The sequence below is a fragment of the Nomascus leucogenys genome, chromosome 19, assembly GCF_006542625.1.
Source record: "Nomascus leucogenys isolate Asia chromosome 19, Asia_NLE_v1, whole genome shotgun sequence".
Classification (NCBI taxonomy): domain Eukaryota; kingdom Metazoa; phylum Chordata; class Mammalia; order Primates; family Hylobatidae; genus Nomascus; species Nomascus leucogenys.
Window position 1 is genome coordinate 8,818,861 of NC_044399.1, and position 15,703 is coordinate 8,834,563.

The following is a 15,703-nucleotide window of genomic DNA, read 5'->3' on the forward strand; positions in this document are numbered from 1 at the left end:
GATTAAAAAGGAATAGATGATAAATGATGATAAAGAATATTTTTATTGATATTCACAAACTTGGGGGTAGAAGCGTAGTGGTAATAAATACTCATGAGGTATTTGTTAGAATATTTGTATTATAAAGCTAAATAAAAACTTGATGTGAATTCCATCCTTACAGCCTTGCGAGTTAGGTCCTGTCCATTGACAGATGAGCTCACAGAGGCACTGAGTAGCAATCTGCCAGTGTCATCTAGCCAACAGCTGGAGGAGCTCAGATTCAAAACCAGGTGAGCGTCCCCGTCTCTGCTTCTGACTGCTGCGGCACGCTGCCTGGTGCTGACGCAGGAAGTTGCTGGGGGCACACAGTGGAGAAAACAAGCGGCAACGTGGGGAGCACCCTATGTGCCACCTGGCTGAGCCATTGTAGTCCTTCTGAAAAATTCCAGGTGGTTTAGGTTGATTACAAGGTCAGTGTGAGCCAGTACGTGGCACATGCCCCAAAGGTGAGCCACACATGACCTCAGTGAAGTCTTTGGTGCTTATAAAGAAGGTTGTTGTTTCATTATTTAGTTGTAAGAGCAGCATTTAAAGAAGAACCTGAAAACCTTAGGGATGGAGAAACCTCCTTGTAGGATGGATTATCTGAAGGACGTGGGGCTCCTAGTTTCGGAAGGGGTGGGAGAGGGCATATGAAGGGCTTTCTCTGGCTGAAGAAGGTAGGCATAGTATTTGCTTCTCTCTAGAGGAGGCTTTCACAAGAGCAAGCCTTGACTCAGATATGAGGGAGAGGATAACTGGGTGAGCAGACTGAGCGGCGAGCTGGTGGTTGGAAGGTTCCTGCAGCAGGGTGGATGGCCCCTGTCTCTGAGGAAGTTGTAGAGGGAGGTGAGGACGCGGGCTCGAAGGCCCTGGAGATGTCTTCCAGTTGTGAGGCTCTGGAGTCCAGCGCTCTCCCCGCTGCTGGCTAACAACAATGATTGGAATTTAGATGGTGACTTGTGGAATCCTGTCCGCAGTGACCACTGCATTAGTCATGGAAGGAGGGGTACCTCTGAAGGAACGCAAAGGTCTGTGACTTAACTAACGTCCAAGTGTTGGCATGAATCATACTTCAGTTCAGAAGTATCTGCTATTTAATTTGGCTGGCGTTTATAGTCAGCCAGTCTGTGGGTCAACCTGGTGGCCGCGTGCATCTGTAAGACATGGGGCTGTGGTTTCATCAGTGGTTCTCTAATCTTTTGGTTATCATAGACATCAGTAAAAATAAGAAGGCTGTTTTGGATGATCCCTCCAGGAAAAGGTACCTTTACATAATTTTACGATTCACATACCCCCATAAACCTGTCCACAAACCCAACACACCAGTCGAAAAAGCTTGGACCTTGAGCTTAAATCTTCTACCAAATCAACACGATGACTTCATCTGTTTCCTCATCTGTAAAATCCTGCAGAGTTGTAAGGATGAAAGATGTTTTTACATGTATGTCATCTCCACAGTGTTCATGGTAGCTACTATCTGAGGCTTTAGAGACCATGTACTTTCCAAGGGCTGCTTGTCCCTGAGGGTGAGGCTCCAGGATCTCGTGAAACCACAGGAGTCAGCTTGCTTCCCAGGGGCTGTGCCCTCCATGGAGTTGGGTGGGGGCAGCGATGTGTTCTTAAGTCATCACTGTGGTCAGCATGGGGTCGAGGGCTGTGACCCGGCAAAAATGAAGGGCTGAAAGCTGCTTACCCTGGCAAAATGCACATTCTGTAATGTAGCGAATCAGATTGCTTTGCCAACATGAACTCTTCCTCCATTAAAGGGTGTGAATATAATTGGGAGTAAAATTTCTAATAGCTTGTACTCCGCATTCAACAAATGTTGAATTCCCCTCTTGGCTTCGAACCCCAGACACCTTGGGGTAGTCTGTCTCCAGGCTAAAGGAGAGCCCTGCCAGTTTTTTAGTGAGACTCCCTCCCCACCACCTCCAGCCCCCTTCTCCTTCCCTGATTTGGTCTCAGAGCACCCCTAGGATGGAAGCAGCTCTCTGGTTAAGGAGAGTCTAGGGTGAGTCAAGCAGCTGGTAGCTCAGTTTTAATCTCATGCCATACTACATTTTCAATGAGGAAATTCCTTTAAACGTCGTCTGCTCCAAGAAGCCTTTTCTGTTACCAGCCCCCAGAAAATGTACTCCTTTCCCCATAGAGTGCTGTGTTTCCACCTCGTGTAATTTACATCACAGTGGATTGTTTTCGCATGTTTATCTTTGTCTTGCTAAGTTGTGTGTTGGGAGGTACCAAGGTTTATTATCTTTCTTGAATGCAGATCTCTTAGAAGCCTTTTGGCTGCTCTCCATTACCTGGGATGAAGTTCCTCATCTCTGGCCCCTGCCTGACTCTCCAGCCCTTCCCCATGCTCTGGCCACACCAAGCACCTTGAATTCCCCAGAGCTCATTCTGTTTCTTGCCTTTGTGTCGCTGCACTGAACTGATGGGCTGAGTCTTTCTCACTTATTGGATGCTTGCTTCTTGAGGGTAGGGGCTCTGTTTGATGAATCTTTGTGTTCATTAGTGCTTGCTGCATAATAGACTTTCAGTGTGATTGGATTTTATTCTTTAGTAACCAGAAATATTCTTGACCCATAATGGAAGCACACAATGAATGAATAAAAGTAAATGTTGATATATTCTGTACTCTAAAGCCTAAAGGGACAGAAAGCATCAACATAAAAAAAAAAAAAGTGCAGTAGCCCAGTCTCCACTCTTCACCCCTGTCACCTGCCTTCCAAGTGTACTCCTGCAAGCAGTAGGAGCTTCACAGGGAGGTCATTGGGGTGACGTTTAGTTATTCACACAGACTTTGAACTCATTTGAACATCATTGGAAGGACGGGATCATTAATATAAGGCAGGATCAAAGAGGATGGGGTGATCATAGACAACAGGTTTTGTATCTTAATAGCTCACACCTTGGCCTTATTAGTGAACTCCATTGCTAGCTGCCTGTGCTGAACACAACCAGACTAGATACATCCTGGGGTACCATCCACAAAGACTGGCTGTTTCTTGAGGAATCACATTCCAAGGGACTTCCTAGGAAAGATGATGGAAATGGGTATTGAAAGTGGAAGAAGCCCGGGGTGTTAGAGAAGGCAGAGGAAGTGGCAGGAAGAAGCCGGTGAGAGGCATCCTTCCAGGTGCCCATCCTGTGCGGGAGCTCTCAGGGGTTATGAACAGGGAGGACATTCTTGTTCAACCCCTTCTGGTTGTGGCTGCTTCTGTCTTGTCAAAGATGATACAGGTATACTCAGTTCCGAAGGCTGTCTCCCTCACGCCACCTTGTCCAGGGAAAGCTTTGGGAGAGAAAGACAGATTCTAATATTATTTATGTATTTATTTATGTATTTATTTATTTATTTTCTTTTGAGATGGAGTCTCGCTCTGTCACTTATTCATTTATTTATTTTGAGATGGAGTCTCGCTCTGTCACTCAGGCTGGAGTGCACAGTGGCGTGATCCTGGCTCACTGCAACCTCTGCCTCCTAGGTTGAAGTGATTCTCATGCCTCAGCCTCCTGAGGAGCTGGGATTACAGACACCTGCCACCACTCCTGGCTGATTTTTGTATTTTTAGTAAAGATCGGGTTTCGCCCTGTTGGCCAGGCTGGTCTTGAACTCCTGACCTCAAGAGATCTGCCCATCTTGGACCCCAAAGTGCTGGGATTACAGGCATGAGCCACTGCACCCAGCCTAATGTTCTTAATAGGCACAGACAGGCACAGAGCACCGAAACAATCTAGCCATTAGAGCTGATGCTTCAGATTTCTTTTTAAATTTTTATTTATTCTTTACATTGTTATTATAAGATAAGCTTAGTTTAGAAAATTTAGAAAGTTCAGAAAAGCACTAAACCAAGCAAGTCTTGAGCCTGGCAGGATCTCAGTATCTTTATAACAAGCAGAGGCTCAGGTGAGCGCTGGGTCTGAGGCCCACCCCTGACTTGGAACACAGCTCTGCCTCTTAGAAGTTGCATGATCCTGGGCTGGTTCACACTCCCGACAGTCTGTTTCCTCGTCCACTCAGAGGAGAATAAAATAACATCTAGAAAGCACTTGGCCTGGGACCTAGCATATAGCGGCCTTGCATAACAGTTTATTGATTGTTCGCAAGTGCTCAGTTTTCCCCACCACTGTTGCATTATCTTTTCAACCTCTTCTCTACATTTTACTTTTTGCAAAATTGAGACTAAATATCTAATTTTGTGTCCTGCCTTTTTTAAACTTGGCTTTCTGCTCCTACTGTATTCCTATATCATGATTTTAAAAGCCAACAAAATATTCCATTTTGTAGAAATACTGTTAATTTAACCATTTTCATATTGTTGGAACTTAACACATTTTAAATTTTCACTCTTTATAAATGTTCTGTACACACATCTCTGATCACCTTGATGATTTCCTTAGGATAGATTTCTGGAAGTGGGATTATCCAGAAGAATGATACACATTAGTAAATTGGAAATGAAAATATGTTTTCAGCCGTTTAGTTGGGATGATTCTAGAAATAAAGTTCTGAAAATGGTTCTCTCTCCCAAGATGTCCACTAAGTAGAGACCCTGTTAAGAAACAGGGATGATCTTTGATTTGAAGAAATTGCATTCCCATGAGATCATGCGCCACAAGTGAGGTGGGAAACAGGTGGCATGTACAGCCGACAGCCGGAGGAAACGGTCTCCGCTGTGCAGAGTTGTGCACAGCATCAGAACATTCATGTCATGACACACGTTTGAGTATTAATCGTCATGTCATCCATCTAGAGAGAGTCTCCACCAGGCTGCTGCCATAGAGAACATATGTCTCTCCTTAAACGCTCCCTTCACCGAGCTATCTGCGTGGAAGGTTGGAATGTCAGCAGGTGCTTTTTCCTCTGCCTGACTCCCAAGTGGCCTGTGGTCTGGCCTGTAGCAGGGGTTTGGAGGGTCTTTGTTGGGTCAGCAAGGAGGCTGGGGCTGGGCAGCCATGAGGCTGGTGCACCCTGCCTTCTTTCTGTTATGCTGGTTACAGCACTTGGTGTTCAGGTTTACGGTACATGCACTTGACTGGAAGGTTGTACATTGTTCCTGTCTTCAGCTCTTAGAAGAGCTGAAGACAGCGACAATGTCATGAGCAAATGAAGAAACGGTTTTTGCTGCGGGAGGAAGAGCACTGGACTCAGAGTCAGGAAACCCGAGTTCTTGTTCCAGCTCTGCTGCAAACTCACTATGTGACCTTGAGCAAGTCATCACCCTCTCTGAGCTTTGGTTTCCGTGTTTAGACTAGGTCGTCTTTCAGGATCCATGGAATGAAAGGACTCAGCAGTGAGTATAGGAGCCCTGAGGAGGTGGGGACAATGAGACCTGTGTTGCCCTGTGGCGATTTTGAGAGTTGAGAGCTGGATGCAGACAGGGGCTTTAAAACAGAGAGTAGGCCAGGTGCCGTGGCTCACGCCTGTAATCCCAGCACTTTGGGAGGCTGAGGCGGGCAGATCACGAGATCAGGAGTTCAAGACCAGCCTGGCCAACATGGTGAAACCCCGTCTCTACTAAAAATACAAAAGGTAGCCAGGCGTGGTGGTGTGCGCCTGTAGTCTCAGCTACTCGGGAGGCTGAGGCAAGAGAATCACTTGAATCCGGGAGGTGGAGGTTGCAGTGAGCCAAGATTGCACCACTGCACTCTAGCCTGGGCGACAGAATGAGATTCTATCTAAAACAAAAACAAAAACAGAACAAGACAAAAAACAGAGAAAGTGTTAACAGTGGGAACACATAGGACTCCCTGGTGTTCCCCTGGAGCTAATGCCTGTCTGTTTCTGTGATCTGCTCCTTCTCTACTCGACAAGTCTTAGCTGTCCTTGGAGCCCCAGTTCAGTGTATCCTTGCCATCTGAGTCCTCAGAGCCTAGCACATTGCCTGATGCATTATAAGTGATCAGTGCATGGACTGACATGTCTTTCCCCAGGCATTCATCCCAGCCATGAGCATATGTGTCCTTGTATCTCACCCCAGCATACTGTCACATCCCTCTTGCAGGGCTGGAAATAGTGAGTGTTATGTTTGAGATGAAAGAGGAGGTGGTTGAAGGTGAGTTGGCTGGAGGATGCCCATCCTCTGGCAGTGCTGTGTTGGTGGCTTGCCTCCTCACTGTGCTGTGGGCCACACTGACCTGTCAAGAGCCGTATCTGCATGTGTGGCCTGTAGAGGAGGCGCAGAGGAGCCATTCTTTGTCCTTTTTGGATCCAGCAATTTTTGCTGAAACCATTTGCACTGGGCCTTCTCCTTGATACCAGTTTTTTAAATAACAGAATCCAGTAAACTAAAAAAGCACACAACAAAACCTAGTCTTTGCCTCTAAACTCTGTATGTACACATGCACTCTGGCTTCATGATCGATTTCTCTGCAAGAGTCCCTCAGTTCATCCTTTTGCAGGGATTGGTGGGTTTCGTGCAGTGAGGTGGGAGAGATAAAGGGGTGATGGCTTAGAATTGAGAAGAAACAAAGTCTTGTCCTAGCATGGTCTCTGTGACTCAGATTCTTATTTTCCAAAGTCCCTCCCAGGTCAGTGATTATTGGATCTGGATCATTAATGAGAATTAGAGTTTAAGATACATTTGAACAAGGGGGAGGTGAGAGTGTGAGCTCTTTTTAGAAGAACAGCTTTCACAATTCTGTAAATAAAAGCTGATAGACCCAGTTTGAGATCTTTCCAGAAACTTTATTCCCAAGCTGTTTATTTTAGGTTCCTGTTTTAAGGTTGTTTTTGGCAAAAGAAAAACAAAGGCATTCAATGATTTTCTGTTCTCTAGTAGGAAAATCTTCACCTTGGGGTGATCTGGAGCAGTGGGTCAGTCAGTGCCATGTTATTCATGGAGGGATGGCTGTTGTTATGGTGGGCACCGTGCTAGGCGTTAGAGGAAGACACGGGGCTTATAGGCTTCAGCAGGAAGCTTCAAGTTCATTTGCAGGATGAAAAATACATCTAAAAATCCCCAACTAGACCAGTACAAAAAGATTCCCACTGACCTAAACTGGTACAGTGTGAGCATCAGAAGATAGTGCTGATTGCAGTGGATGAAAGCACTGTAAATGTAAATCTGTGAGATGATGGTGGTGATGACAAGCCAAAGAACTAATTGATCACCTTGGGGTTGCTGGGGATCAGTGCATCATTTAGAAGATGTATAAGGACAAGAATTCTTTTTTTTTTTTTGAGATAGTGTCTTGATGTTTTGCCCAGGCTAGAGTGCAGTGGTGCGATCTCTGCTCACTGCAACCTCCACCTTCTAGGTTCAAGTGATTCTCCTGCCTCAGCCTCCTGAGTAGCTGGGATTACAGGCATGTGCCACCACGCCTGGCTAATTTTTGTATTTTTAGTAGAGACAGGGTTTCACCCTGTTGGCCAGGCTGGTCTCAAACTCCTGACCTCAGGTGATTCACCTGTCTCAGCCTCCCAAAGTGCTGGGATTACAGGTGTGAGCCACCATGTCCGGCCAATAATTTTTTTAAAAAGAAAAAAACTTAACTTACACTAGGTAGTCAGTTGAGGAGCCCAGGAGGGATGGTAAGGAGTACTTTTGTATTTCTTGGTGCTGGAACATAAAGCCTACTATCTGTGAGAAGGCCGGCTCCTCTCTCCTACCAAGGGCTGGAGGACCAAGGGTTGGAGGCAGCCTGCGTGGTCCACAAAGTGCATTGATCCTCCTACCAACTCTATGGTCTGGGGCAGGTGACATGACTCTCTGAACTGCACTTGATTCAGAAGAAAATAGGGATAATCATAGCCAACTCTTAGTGCTCAGGTTAAACTGAACAAAAGACTTAACAAGCCACATAGTAGGCGTTAACCATATGCGAAGTCCCTTCCCTTTGGGTGTTCACTTAGATCAACACTGAGGTCCAGTCCTCCTCGTGTTTTGAAGGACACCGTGAGGCTGCGTAGTCTTCAGCTTCTCTCCTGCCAGGCTTTGCATTCATTGCCCAGCACCGTGGAGGAGGACACCACAGCCCAGCTCCCCTCCGTTGGCGTCTCTTGAAAGACCCATGGCTCAGAAACCAGCAAGCGAGGGAGTAAGCAGGAGCAGGAGGTTGCATTCCTGTTTCTGTCATCCAGTGGACAGTGTGTAGTGACAGATGCCTGCCTGTGGCCACCAGCTCCCTTCCTGAACCCAATGAAACTGCCCATGTCTTGACCACTAATTTTGAGATAGTTTAAAAATAGTGTGTGGTTTGAAAGGACCTACCCTTCACTGTTAACCACACTCTAGAATTATAAATAGAGTAAAACAGAAGGAATTATTGATCCATCTGTGAAACTGGATTTTAAAAATCTAAAAATTAGATACTTTTGTTTGACAAGGTAAACTTTTTAACGATGAAACAAACATCGTGTAGTAGAGTAGGAAAGTGGACTTTGGAATCAGAAGATTTGGGTTTGAATCCCAGCTCTGCCACTTTCTGTGTTTCCTTGGATGAATTATTTGATCTCTTTGAGCCCTAATTGCCTAATAGTGTTATGAGAAATAATACATGTCTTATGAAGTTTAGAAAAAATATATGTGAAGTTTGTGCTTTGAAAAAGTGACACCTGTTGCTGCTGTTACTTTTGTTAGTGTTGTTGGTTATGCACCAAGTGTGGTAAACTGGGTCTCTTTACCTGATTCTTTCATTCTTCCTCTGACCTTGAGAGCATCTCCCAGCAGGTCTTTATCCTTTATGTAGCTGATGCCTCAGGCCCAGCGTCACTGTGACTTACCAAGGTCGTACAGATGTTTACTGGTGGACATAGGACTGGAACCTAGATCTTCTGAGGGCTCCTGAGGAGCTGTGTTTGCAGGTGTGTGTGCACATGCATGTTTCTGTCTGAATTTGTTTGCTGAATCTGGTCTCAGAAATTCATTTAATTTATCTAGAACTCTCAGGCTCTTTTCTGGAATGTTAAAAAAAAAAAAAAAAGGAAACGACTCAGACAGTGAAATGAGTTTTCTCTTGTGTCTGCTAGATCCCCATTAGAACCCTCTAGTCCCCCAAATGCCACTGGAGGTCAAGGACATGGTGCTTCCCCCGTAGGATGGGTGAACAGACCATTCATAGGTCATAGGGATTGGCTCAGGGTCCAGGACTGCCCTCCAGGAACAAATGTTCCCTCATTTCCCCTCATTGTCAGGCCCAGCCTGGGCATTGGCGTTAGCTGACAGTGGTCTCATTTCCCTGAGAAGGAATTTGGGAGCTACAGAGGGGCTTTCAGGATCTGTCACTTGGTGGAGGAGCTGCAGCACTAAGGCTGTCTCTGGTGGAGTTCACATCCAAGTTCACACCGAAGGTCTGGCTGCCCTGTTGTGCCTGTAAATAGTTGTGTTATATTTCCAGTTGAACTGATGAAAACAGGAATTAGGTAGCCATGCAGATAGAAGTTGTTTTATTATAGACTGGCTGGTTTCATTTGAAAGTACCTGACCTAGTAGTGAGGGAATTATATTCAACCACATTAATTTACCAGAATCACCTGCGTCCCCTCCCCCATTCCTACCCACGGTTTAAATCAGAGGTCTGAGATGGGAAGGTGGTGTCTAGAATTTGGTGAAAATCCATGCATGCTTTTGGTGTCCAGCAGGGATTGAGAACCACTGTGCCAGAGACCCAGAGTCCAGATTTTCACTCTTTCACGTGCTACTTTGAGGCCTAATGGTAGTAAAATGCCATGAGATGTAGCATCTGGTTTGCTTTTTCTGCTCAAACAACATGTGTGTTGTCTAATATTTCAGGCACATGACTTGGTCAAAGATGAATAAAACTTAGTCTGTAAACTCTAAGCACGTCCAGTGTATGGGGAACACATTTACCAGACCATTTCAATATAACATGCTGAGTGCAAGGATAGGAGAGGTGCCAGTGAAATACCCAGGGTGTAGGGCAGAGTCATGGAAGCCTTCCTGGAGGAAGCATGAATCTGTAGGATGCAGAGGAGTTTGGGAGGGAAGGGCCCCTGGGTAGAGGCTGCATCCTGAGCAGAGGCACTGGAGCTGCAAAGACCACTGCTCTTCCCGTGTTAAAAGGAGAAGGAGCTGCGGTATGTGGCTCTGAATTAGAGTCCTGGGCTTCAGGCTAGAAAGGAATGGGGCATCAGTGGTTGAGTTTCTGGGAGGGGGCTGAGTCTGGTGACTTCTGCCATCATTTGGTGAAGGAAGAGTCCTCAGAGGGGTGGAAATGTTGTGTGTCCTTGGCCATCTCATCTGATATGCTGAGGACCACTGGACGTGGGCAAGGGCTTCCCCTCTTGCACACCACACTTGTTCTTTGGGATCTGTTGCCAGCACCACGGGTTGTTGTCGGGATAACGAAGCTATTTCTGTTCCTGGTGCAGCTTGACTTTTCTCAGATTTTTCTTCTGCTGATGTGTTCAGTGTTATTCACAACCGAGAAGAACCTGGTGTGGAGTGAGAGTGGCATGCCTGAGACTCACAGCACCTCCCTCATTCTGTTGCAGCTCACGTGGAAAATGAAGAGCAGTACACCCAGGCTCTGGAGAAGTTTGGCGGCAACTGCGTATGCAGAGATGACCCAGATTTAGGAAGTGCATTCCTGAAGTTCTCAGTGTTTACAAAGGAGTTGACAGCACTTTTCAAAAACCTGGTAAGCAGCTCTGTGTATGAAATGCTACGGTTACTTTATTTTGGAAAGTGGCTCAGTAGAGGATAGTTATGGTTTGTTTGATAAACTAGGAATGCATTTCAGAGTTCCTTGGGTACCTAAAAGAATTATGTTTTTATACACATTGGGTCAATTTGGAATAAAGTTTAAAATTGTAATTTTTACTTTAACAAGACTTAAAATTCAGCTCTGCAATTTAAATGTACACAGCTATGGGACAAAACGGGTAAATGCATTCGTCTTCTTAAGGGCCTCTGACTTGAATTTTTAATAGTTTCTAAACTGTGTAGAATACTCTCCTTCTGGTAATTATAGTAGGCATTTAAACTTATAATATTTAATAAATATGTTTCAGGCCCGTCTTACACAGCAAGGTAACCTGTAATCAAACCACAGAAATTACCATGAATATTTAAAGGCCTTTTGTGCTCCCAAGTGTAGAACCTAAAAAAAAGCAGGACTGAGAGCAATGCCTCAGTTTTCAGCCGTGGGAATGCGGCGCTGGTGCCTGCTGCCTGTGGCTGCTGCTTCGTACTGTGGGTGAATCGCGCCTTTCTTGTGCCTGGCAGCTCTGTGCTGTCCTCGTGATGGGGACGTTTTGAAGAAGTGGGCAGCCCAAGAGGGCTGTTTGGGACCCTGCCCGGGTGGAATGGAGCCTGGGATCGCCCCAGCTTTTCTTTCCTGTTTTTCTTCTCCAGTTTCTCCTAAAGGTCATGGAAGGCCAGGTTGAGAACTCAGTAATGCTTTCTCTGTAGGCCACAAACAACAGTATCTTTTTTGTGTTTCTGTTAGGAAGCTCATAACAAGTGAAAAACATCACTCATTCCTGAGATGGGGATGACAGTGGTTTTGTGAGACCGGCCTTAGAAGGGGAGAAATGAGTGAGCATCATGTGTGAGTTCCTAATGGGAAAGGGGAAGAGCAGGAGCGCTCGGGCCCTTGCTCTTTCTCCCCATCTTCACTTACGAACATTTCTGTAAGACATGGTAAAAGTAAAAAGCTGTCGCTCTTCTCGAGCTTTTCACTTGGAGGAATTTGAAATCCCTTGGGGCTTTGGTCGAGCTTATCCGCCTTCATCCCTATCCTAGAGTGGCGGCCCACCTGCTCAGCAGTGGAGCCCTCGCCCTGCCTCAGCCCCATGTCCTAGACGCTGGCAGGTCTGCATGGTAGGGTCTCACCACCGGGTCGGGAAAGAGTGGAGATTTTTTTTAAACTGGATAAATTGCATGGGCCCAGGGTAAAGATGCGTAGATGCTGCCATGGAGGGCGTCTCCTGGTGGAAAAGTCAGTTGACTGCCTGCTCTCCCCACACCTGGGTGGATAAGCCCTTTTCATGCACACAGAGCTGCCTGTGAGCTTCCTGGTGCCTCACACTTCAGTACAGATGAGCAGCCTCCAGCATGAGGGAGACCAGAATTAGCAGAAAAATGAACGTACAGGAAGATTGGGATGCAGCATGCTATAAAAGAAGGCCAGGGACAAAACTAAGGTAAGAAAATATAACATTAAAAATCCAACAGGAAGGGCTGGAGTAGAGGAAATCTCTCAGAAAATAGATCAAAAAGACCAAAAAGTGGGAAATAGATAAAAGACAAGGATTAATTCTCAAGGCCCAGCATGCAACTGGCAGATGTTTTAGAAAGAGAGAAGAATGTCATCAATGCAACAAATCTAAAGGCATTTTCTAAAAATGGAACGGAAGAGTCTCCAGGTTGAGAGGCTCACAAGTGCCCAGCACAATAAGGGAAAAGACCTGCCCTGAGGCATCCGTGTGTGAACTTGCAAAAGATCTTAAAAGCTTCCAGACAGCACCCAGAGGATTCAGAATCAGAATGGCGGTGAACCTCTTAGCAGCAGCACTGGAAACGTTACGGCATGGAGCAATGCCATTAAAATCGTGAGGAAACTAACTCAGCCTGGAATGATGCCCAGCCAATCAAATATGAGAGTAGAATTAAAGATATTTTCAGACATGAAGGCTTAAAAACTTTGGCTCCCATGTGTCATTTCTCTGAAACTCCTAAAGGATGTGTTTTAGTAAAATGAAGGGAAAAGCCAAGAAAGAGGAAATTGAGAGTCAGGAAACAGGACCCAACACAGGAAAGCAAGCAGTGGAAGGGAATTCCAAGAGGATGATGGCGAAGGGAAGTCCCAGCGGGGCTGCCAAGCAGGGGGCCTAGAAAGCCGCCAGCCCAGGACGACTGACGATGTAGGAGACGGGTGGAGTCCTGGGTTCTGCTTCTCACTCCCAGACAGCCCTTTACCTTTATTCAGCTGATGTCTAGACCTGGATTGTCTCAGCTCTAACATGGAGATGATAATACCATACCTGATTCTGTGGATAGATTATAGCCAGCCGGTGACTCTTACACAGGATAGCTTACTTAATTCTTACGACAATCCCATAAGGTCAGTCAATGTCATCCCCACTTTACAGATTAGATAACTGAGGCCCTGAATGGTTTGAAGAGCTAATATCTGGCCCAGCACAGTGGCTCACGTGTGTCATCCCAGCACTTTGGGAGGCCAAGGTGGGCGGATTGCTTTGAACCCAGGAGTTCAAGACCAGCCCGGGCAACATGTTTCTACAAAAAATACAAAACTTAGCCAGGCATGGTGGCTCACGGCTGTAGTCCCTGCTACTCGGGAGGCTGAGGCTGAAGAATTGCTTAAGCCCAGGAAGCGGAGATTGCAGTGAGCTGACATCACACCCCTGTACTCCACTTGGGCGACAGAGAGTGAGACCCTGTCTCAAAAAAAAAGAAGCAGCAGCTAATATCTCTCTTGGGAGGCTCAGAGTCCTTGCCTAGGCAGGCCCACTTGGAGCACTCCACACCATGGAATCCGGACGAAACTAACTTGTCTCAGTTAACAAAAGGGCAGCTGCATAGTTAAAAAGCAATCCCTCCTTCTCCTTTATAAAATTTCCTGCAAAAGCAGAAAGCAGAGCAGGGCCTGCATGTTACAGCTGGTACATTGCTCACCACCCTGTGGCTTTGCCAGTTTTTAATACTTCACACATCACTGCAGGTCCTAGTTGCTGTCCAGCTTTCTATAGAGAGTAAAGGTATCAATAAAGGTATCTGTGGCAGTGATTTGATGAGCACCCACCGGTGTAGCAATCACTGGGCTATGCATGAAGGATACTCTGTTTCATTTATTCCTCTTGGCAGCTGTGCAGGATAGTTTGTATCACCATCCTCTTAAGGCACACAGTCACTTACAGGGCCCTTAGCTAGTGAGGGACAGTTGGGATTCAAACCCAGGTATTAACACTCCAAACCCATGTTGTTGTCATTGTGACATTTAAAGGAACCATAGCCTCTTGTTGCCTTCTTGACTGATCATAAGGGTTCAAGTTTCAACTTGCACTTAATGGAAGTCGGATTGTTGATCCTATTTCCTGGCAAAGGTCAAAGAGAGAGAAAATTTCTTATTTGAGCCAAAATTAGCACTCACCACGCCTGATTTTCCAGGCGAGTGCCGGTGTGGAAGCTGCACAGCCAGAGGAAGGCCAAGTGGCAGCTCCTGCAAAGCTGGGCAGACAGGGAGCGGATTATAGGAGAAGTCTCCTTTTTTGGAATTTTGTATACCATTCTTCTTCCTATTTTTGGTCACATCTGTCTTATCTCATACTTTCCAAGCCTTGCTTTTGCTTTCCCTCGGGCATTTAAAAACATTTCAGTTCTGTCTGGCTAAGACTCACAGTGCTACCTCTTGTCCAGAAAGAATAACAATTACCACCTACCTGCTTGGAGGCATGAAAGAATGTTTATAAAGCAGTTGGAAGATCTCCAGAAAAATGCCAGCTTAATATAAAGCAAGATTTTCTTACTAATGGGTGAGATTCTCACCTGCAGAAGTCTGTGAGTTTTCTCTGCGGTGATGCAGGATGAAAGGGAAAACCAGACGGCTCCAGAAATGTGACATGTGTGAAATTCAAGTGCTTATGAAGTCAGCCTAGTTTCAGGGGTTCTTTTCCTCTTCCCCAATGGATGTGAGAATCCTGGGAAGACTCCAAGGGCCACCTCTGTGCTGAGAAGTGGCTTTCTAATGAAAGGCTGCATTTCAGGGCAGGTTTCTGAAAGCTTTGTTACAGATATGTAGTCTCTGTGTCCAATGTTAGAGGATTGTTAGTGAAAGATGTCCTCACGGTCTGCAGAACCCGCTGTACATGAAGATCAGCATCCATTGAAAGCAGGGGCCAGTGGATGCTGAGGAGAGGACAGAGTTGCAGCATGAGATCTGAGGTGACCCTGGGCTAAGGAGTTTTCCCTCACCCACATTGATAGAGGAAATGGAAAGCTCTACCAAGCAACATGCGTATCAATCATCTTTTTTTTTTTTTGAGTTGGAGTCTCGCTCTGTTGCCCAGGCTGGAGTGCAGTGGCACAATCTCGGCTCACTGCAAGCTCCGCCTCCCAGGTTCATGCCATTCTCCTGCCTCAGCCTCCCATGTAGCTGGGACTACAGGTGCCCGCCACCACGCCTGCTAGTTTTTGGTATTTTTAGTAGAGATGGGGTTTCACCGTGTTAGCCAGGATGGTCTCGATCTCCTGACCTCATGATCTGCCTGCCTTGGCCTCCCAAAGTGCAGGGATTACAGGCTTGAGCCACCGCGCCCGGCCTTTTTTTTTTTTTTTTTTTTTCCAAACACAGATGATGTGAGTTAGAAGACTTTTTTTTTTTTTTTTTTTTGAGACGGAGTCTTGCTTTGTCACCCAGGCTGGAGCACAGTGGTGCAGTCTTGGCTCACTGCAGCCTCTGCCTCTTGGGTTCAAGCGATCCTTCTGCCTCAGCCTCCCGAGTAGCTGGGACTACAGGCGCGTGCCACCATGCCCAGCTAATTTTTATATTTTTAGCAGAGACAGAGTTTCACTATATTGGCCAGGCTGGTCTTGAATTCCTGACCTCATGATCCGCCCACCTCGGCCTCCCAAAGTGCTAGGATTACAGGCATGAGCCACCACGTCTGGCCAAATTTTTTGTTTGTTTGTTTTGTTTGAGACAGAGTCTTACTGTGTCGCCCAAGCTAGAGTGCAGTGGCGTGATCTTG

General features: G+C 46.2%; 1 protein-coding gene across 2 annotated transcripts in view; it reads left to right on the top strand.

The window, feature by feature from the left end:
• Positions 1–15,703, top strand: part of ASAP2 (ArfGAP with SH3 domain, ankyrin repeat and PH domain 2) — a 199,725-nt gene that overhangs the window by 79,860 nt on the left and 104,162 nt on the right. For both annotated transcript variants that reach the window (XM_030799579.1, XM_030799578.1), the window contains exon 3: positions 10,484–10,629. In XM_030799579.1, coding sequence (XP_030655439.1) covers positions 10,484–10,629 — 146 coding nt within the window. The remainder of the gene's footprint in view (positions 1–10,483; positions 10,630–15,703) is intronic.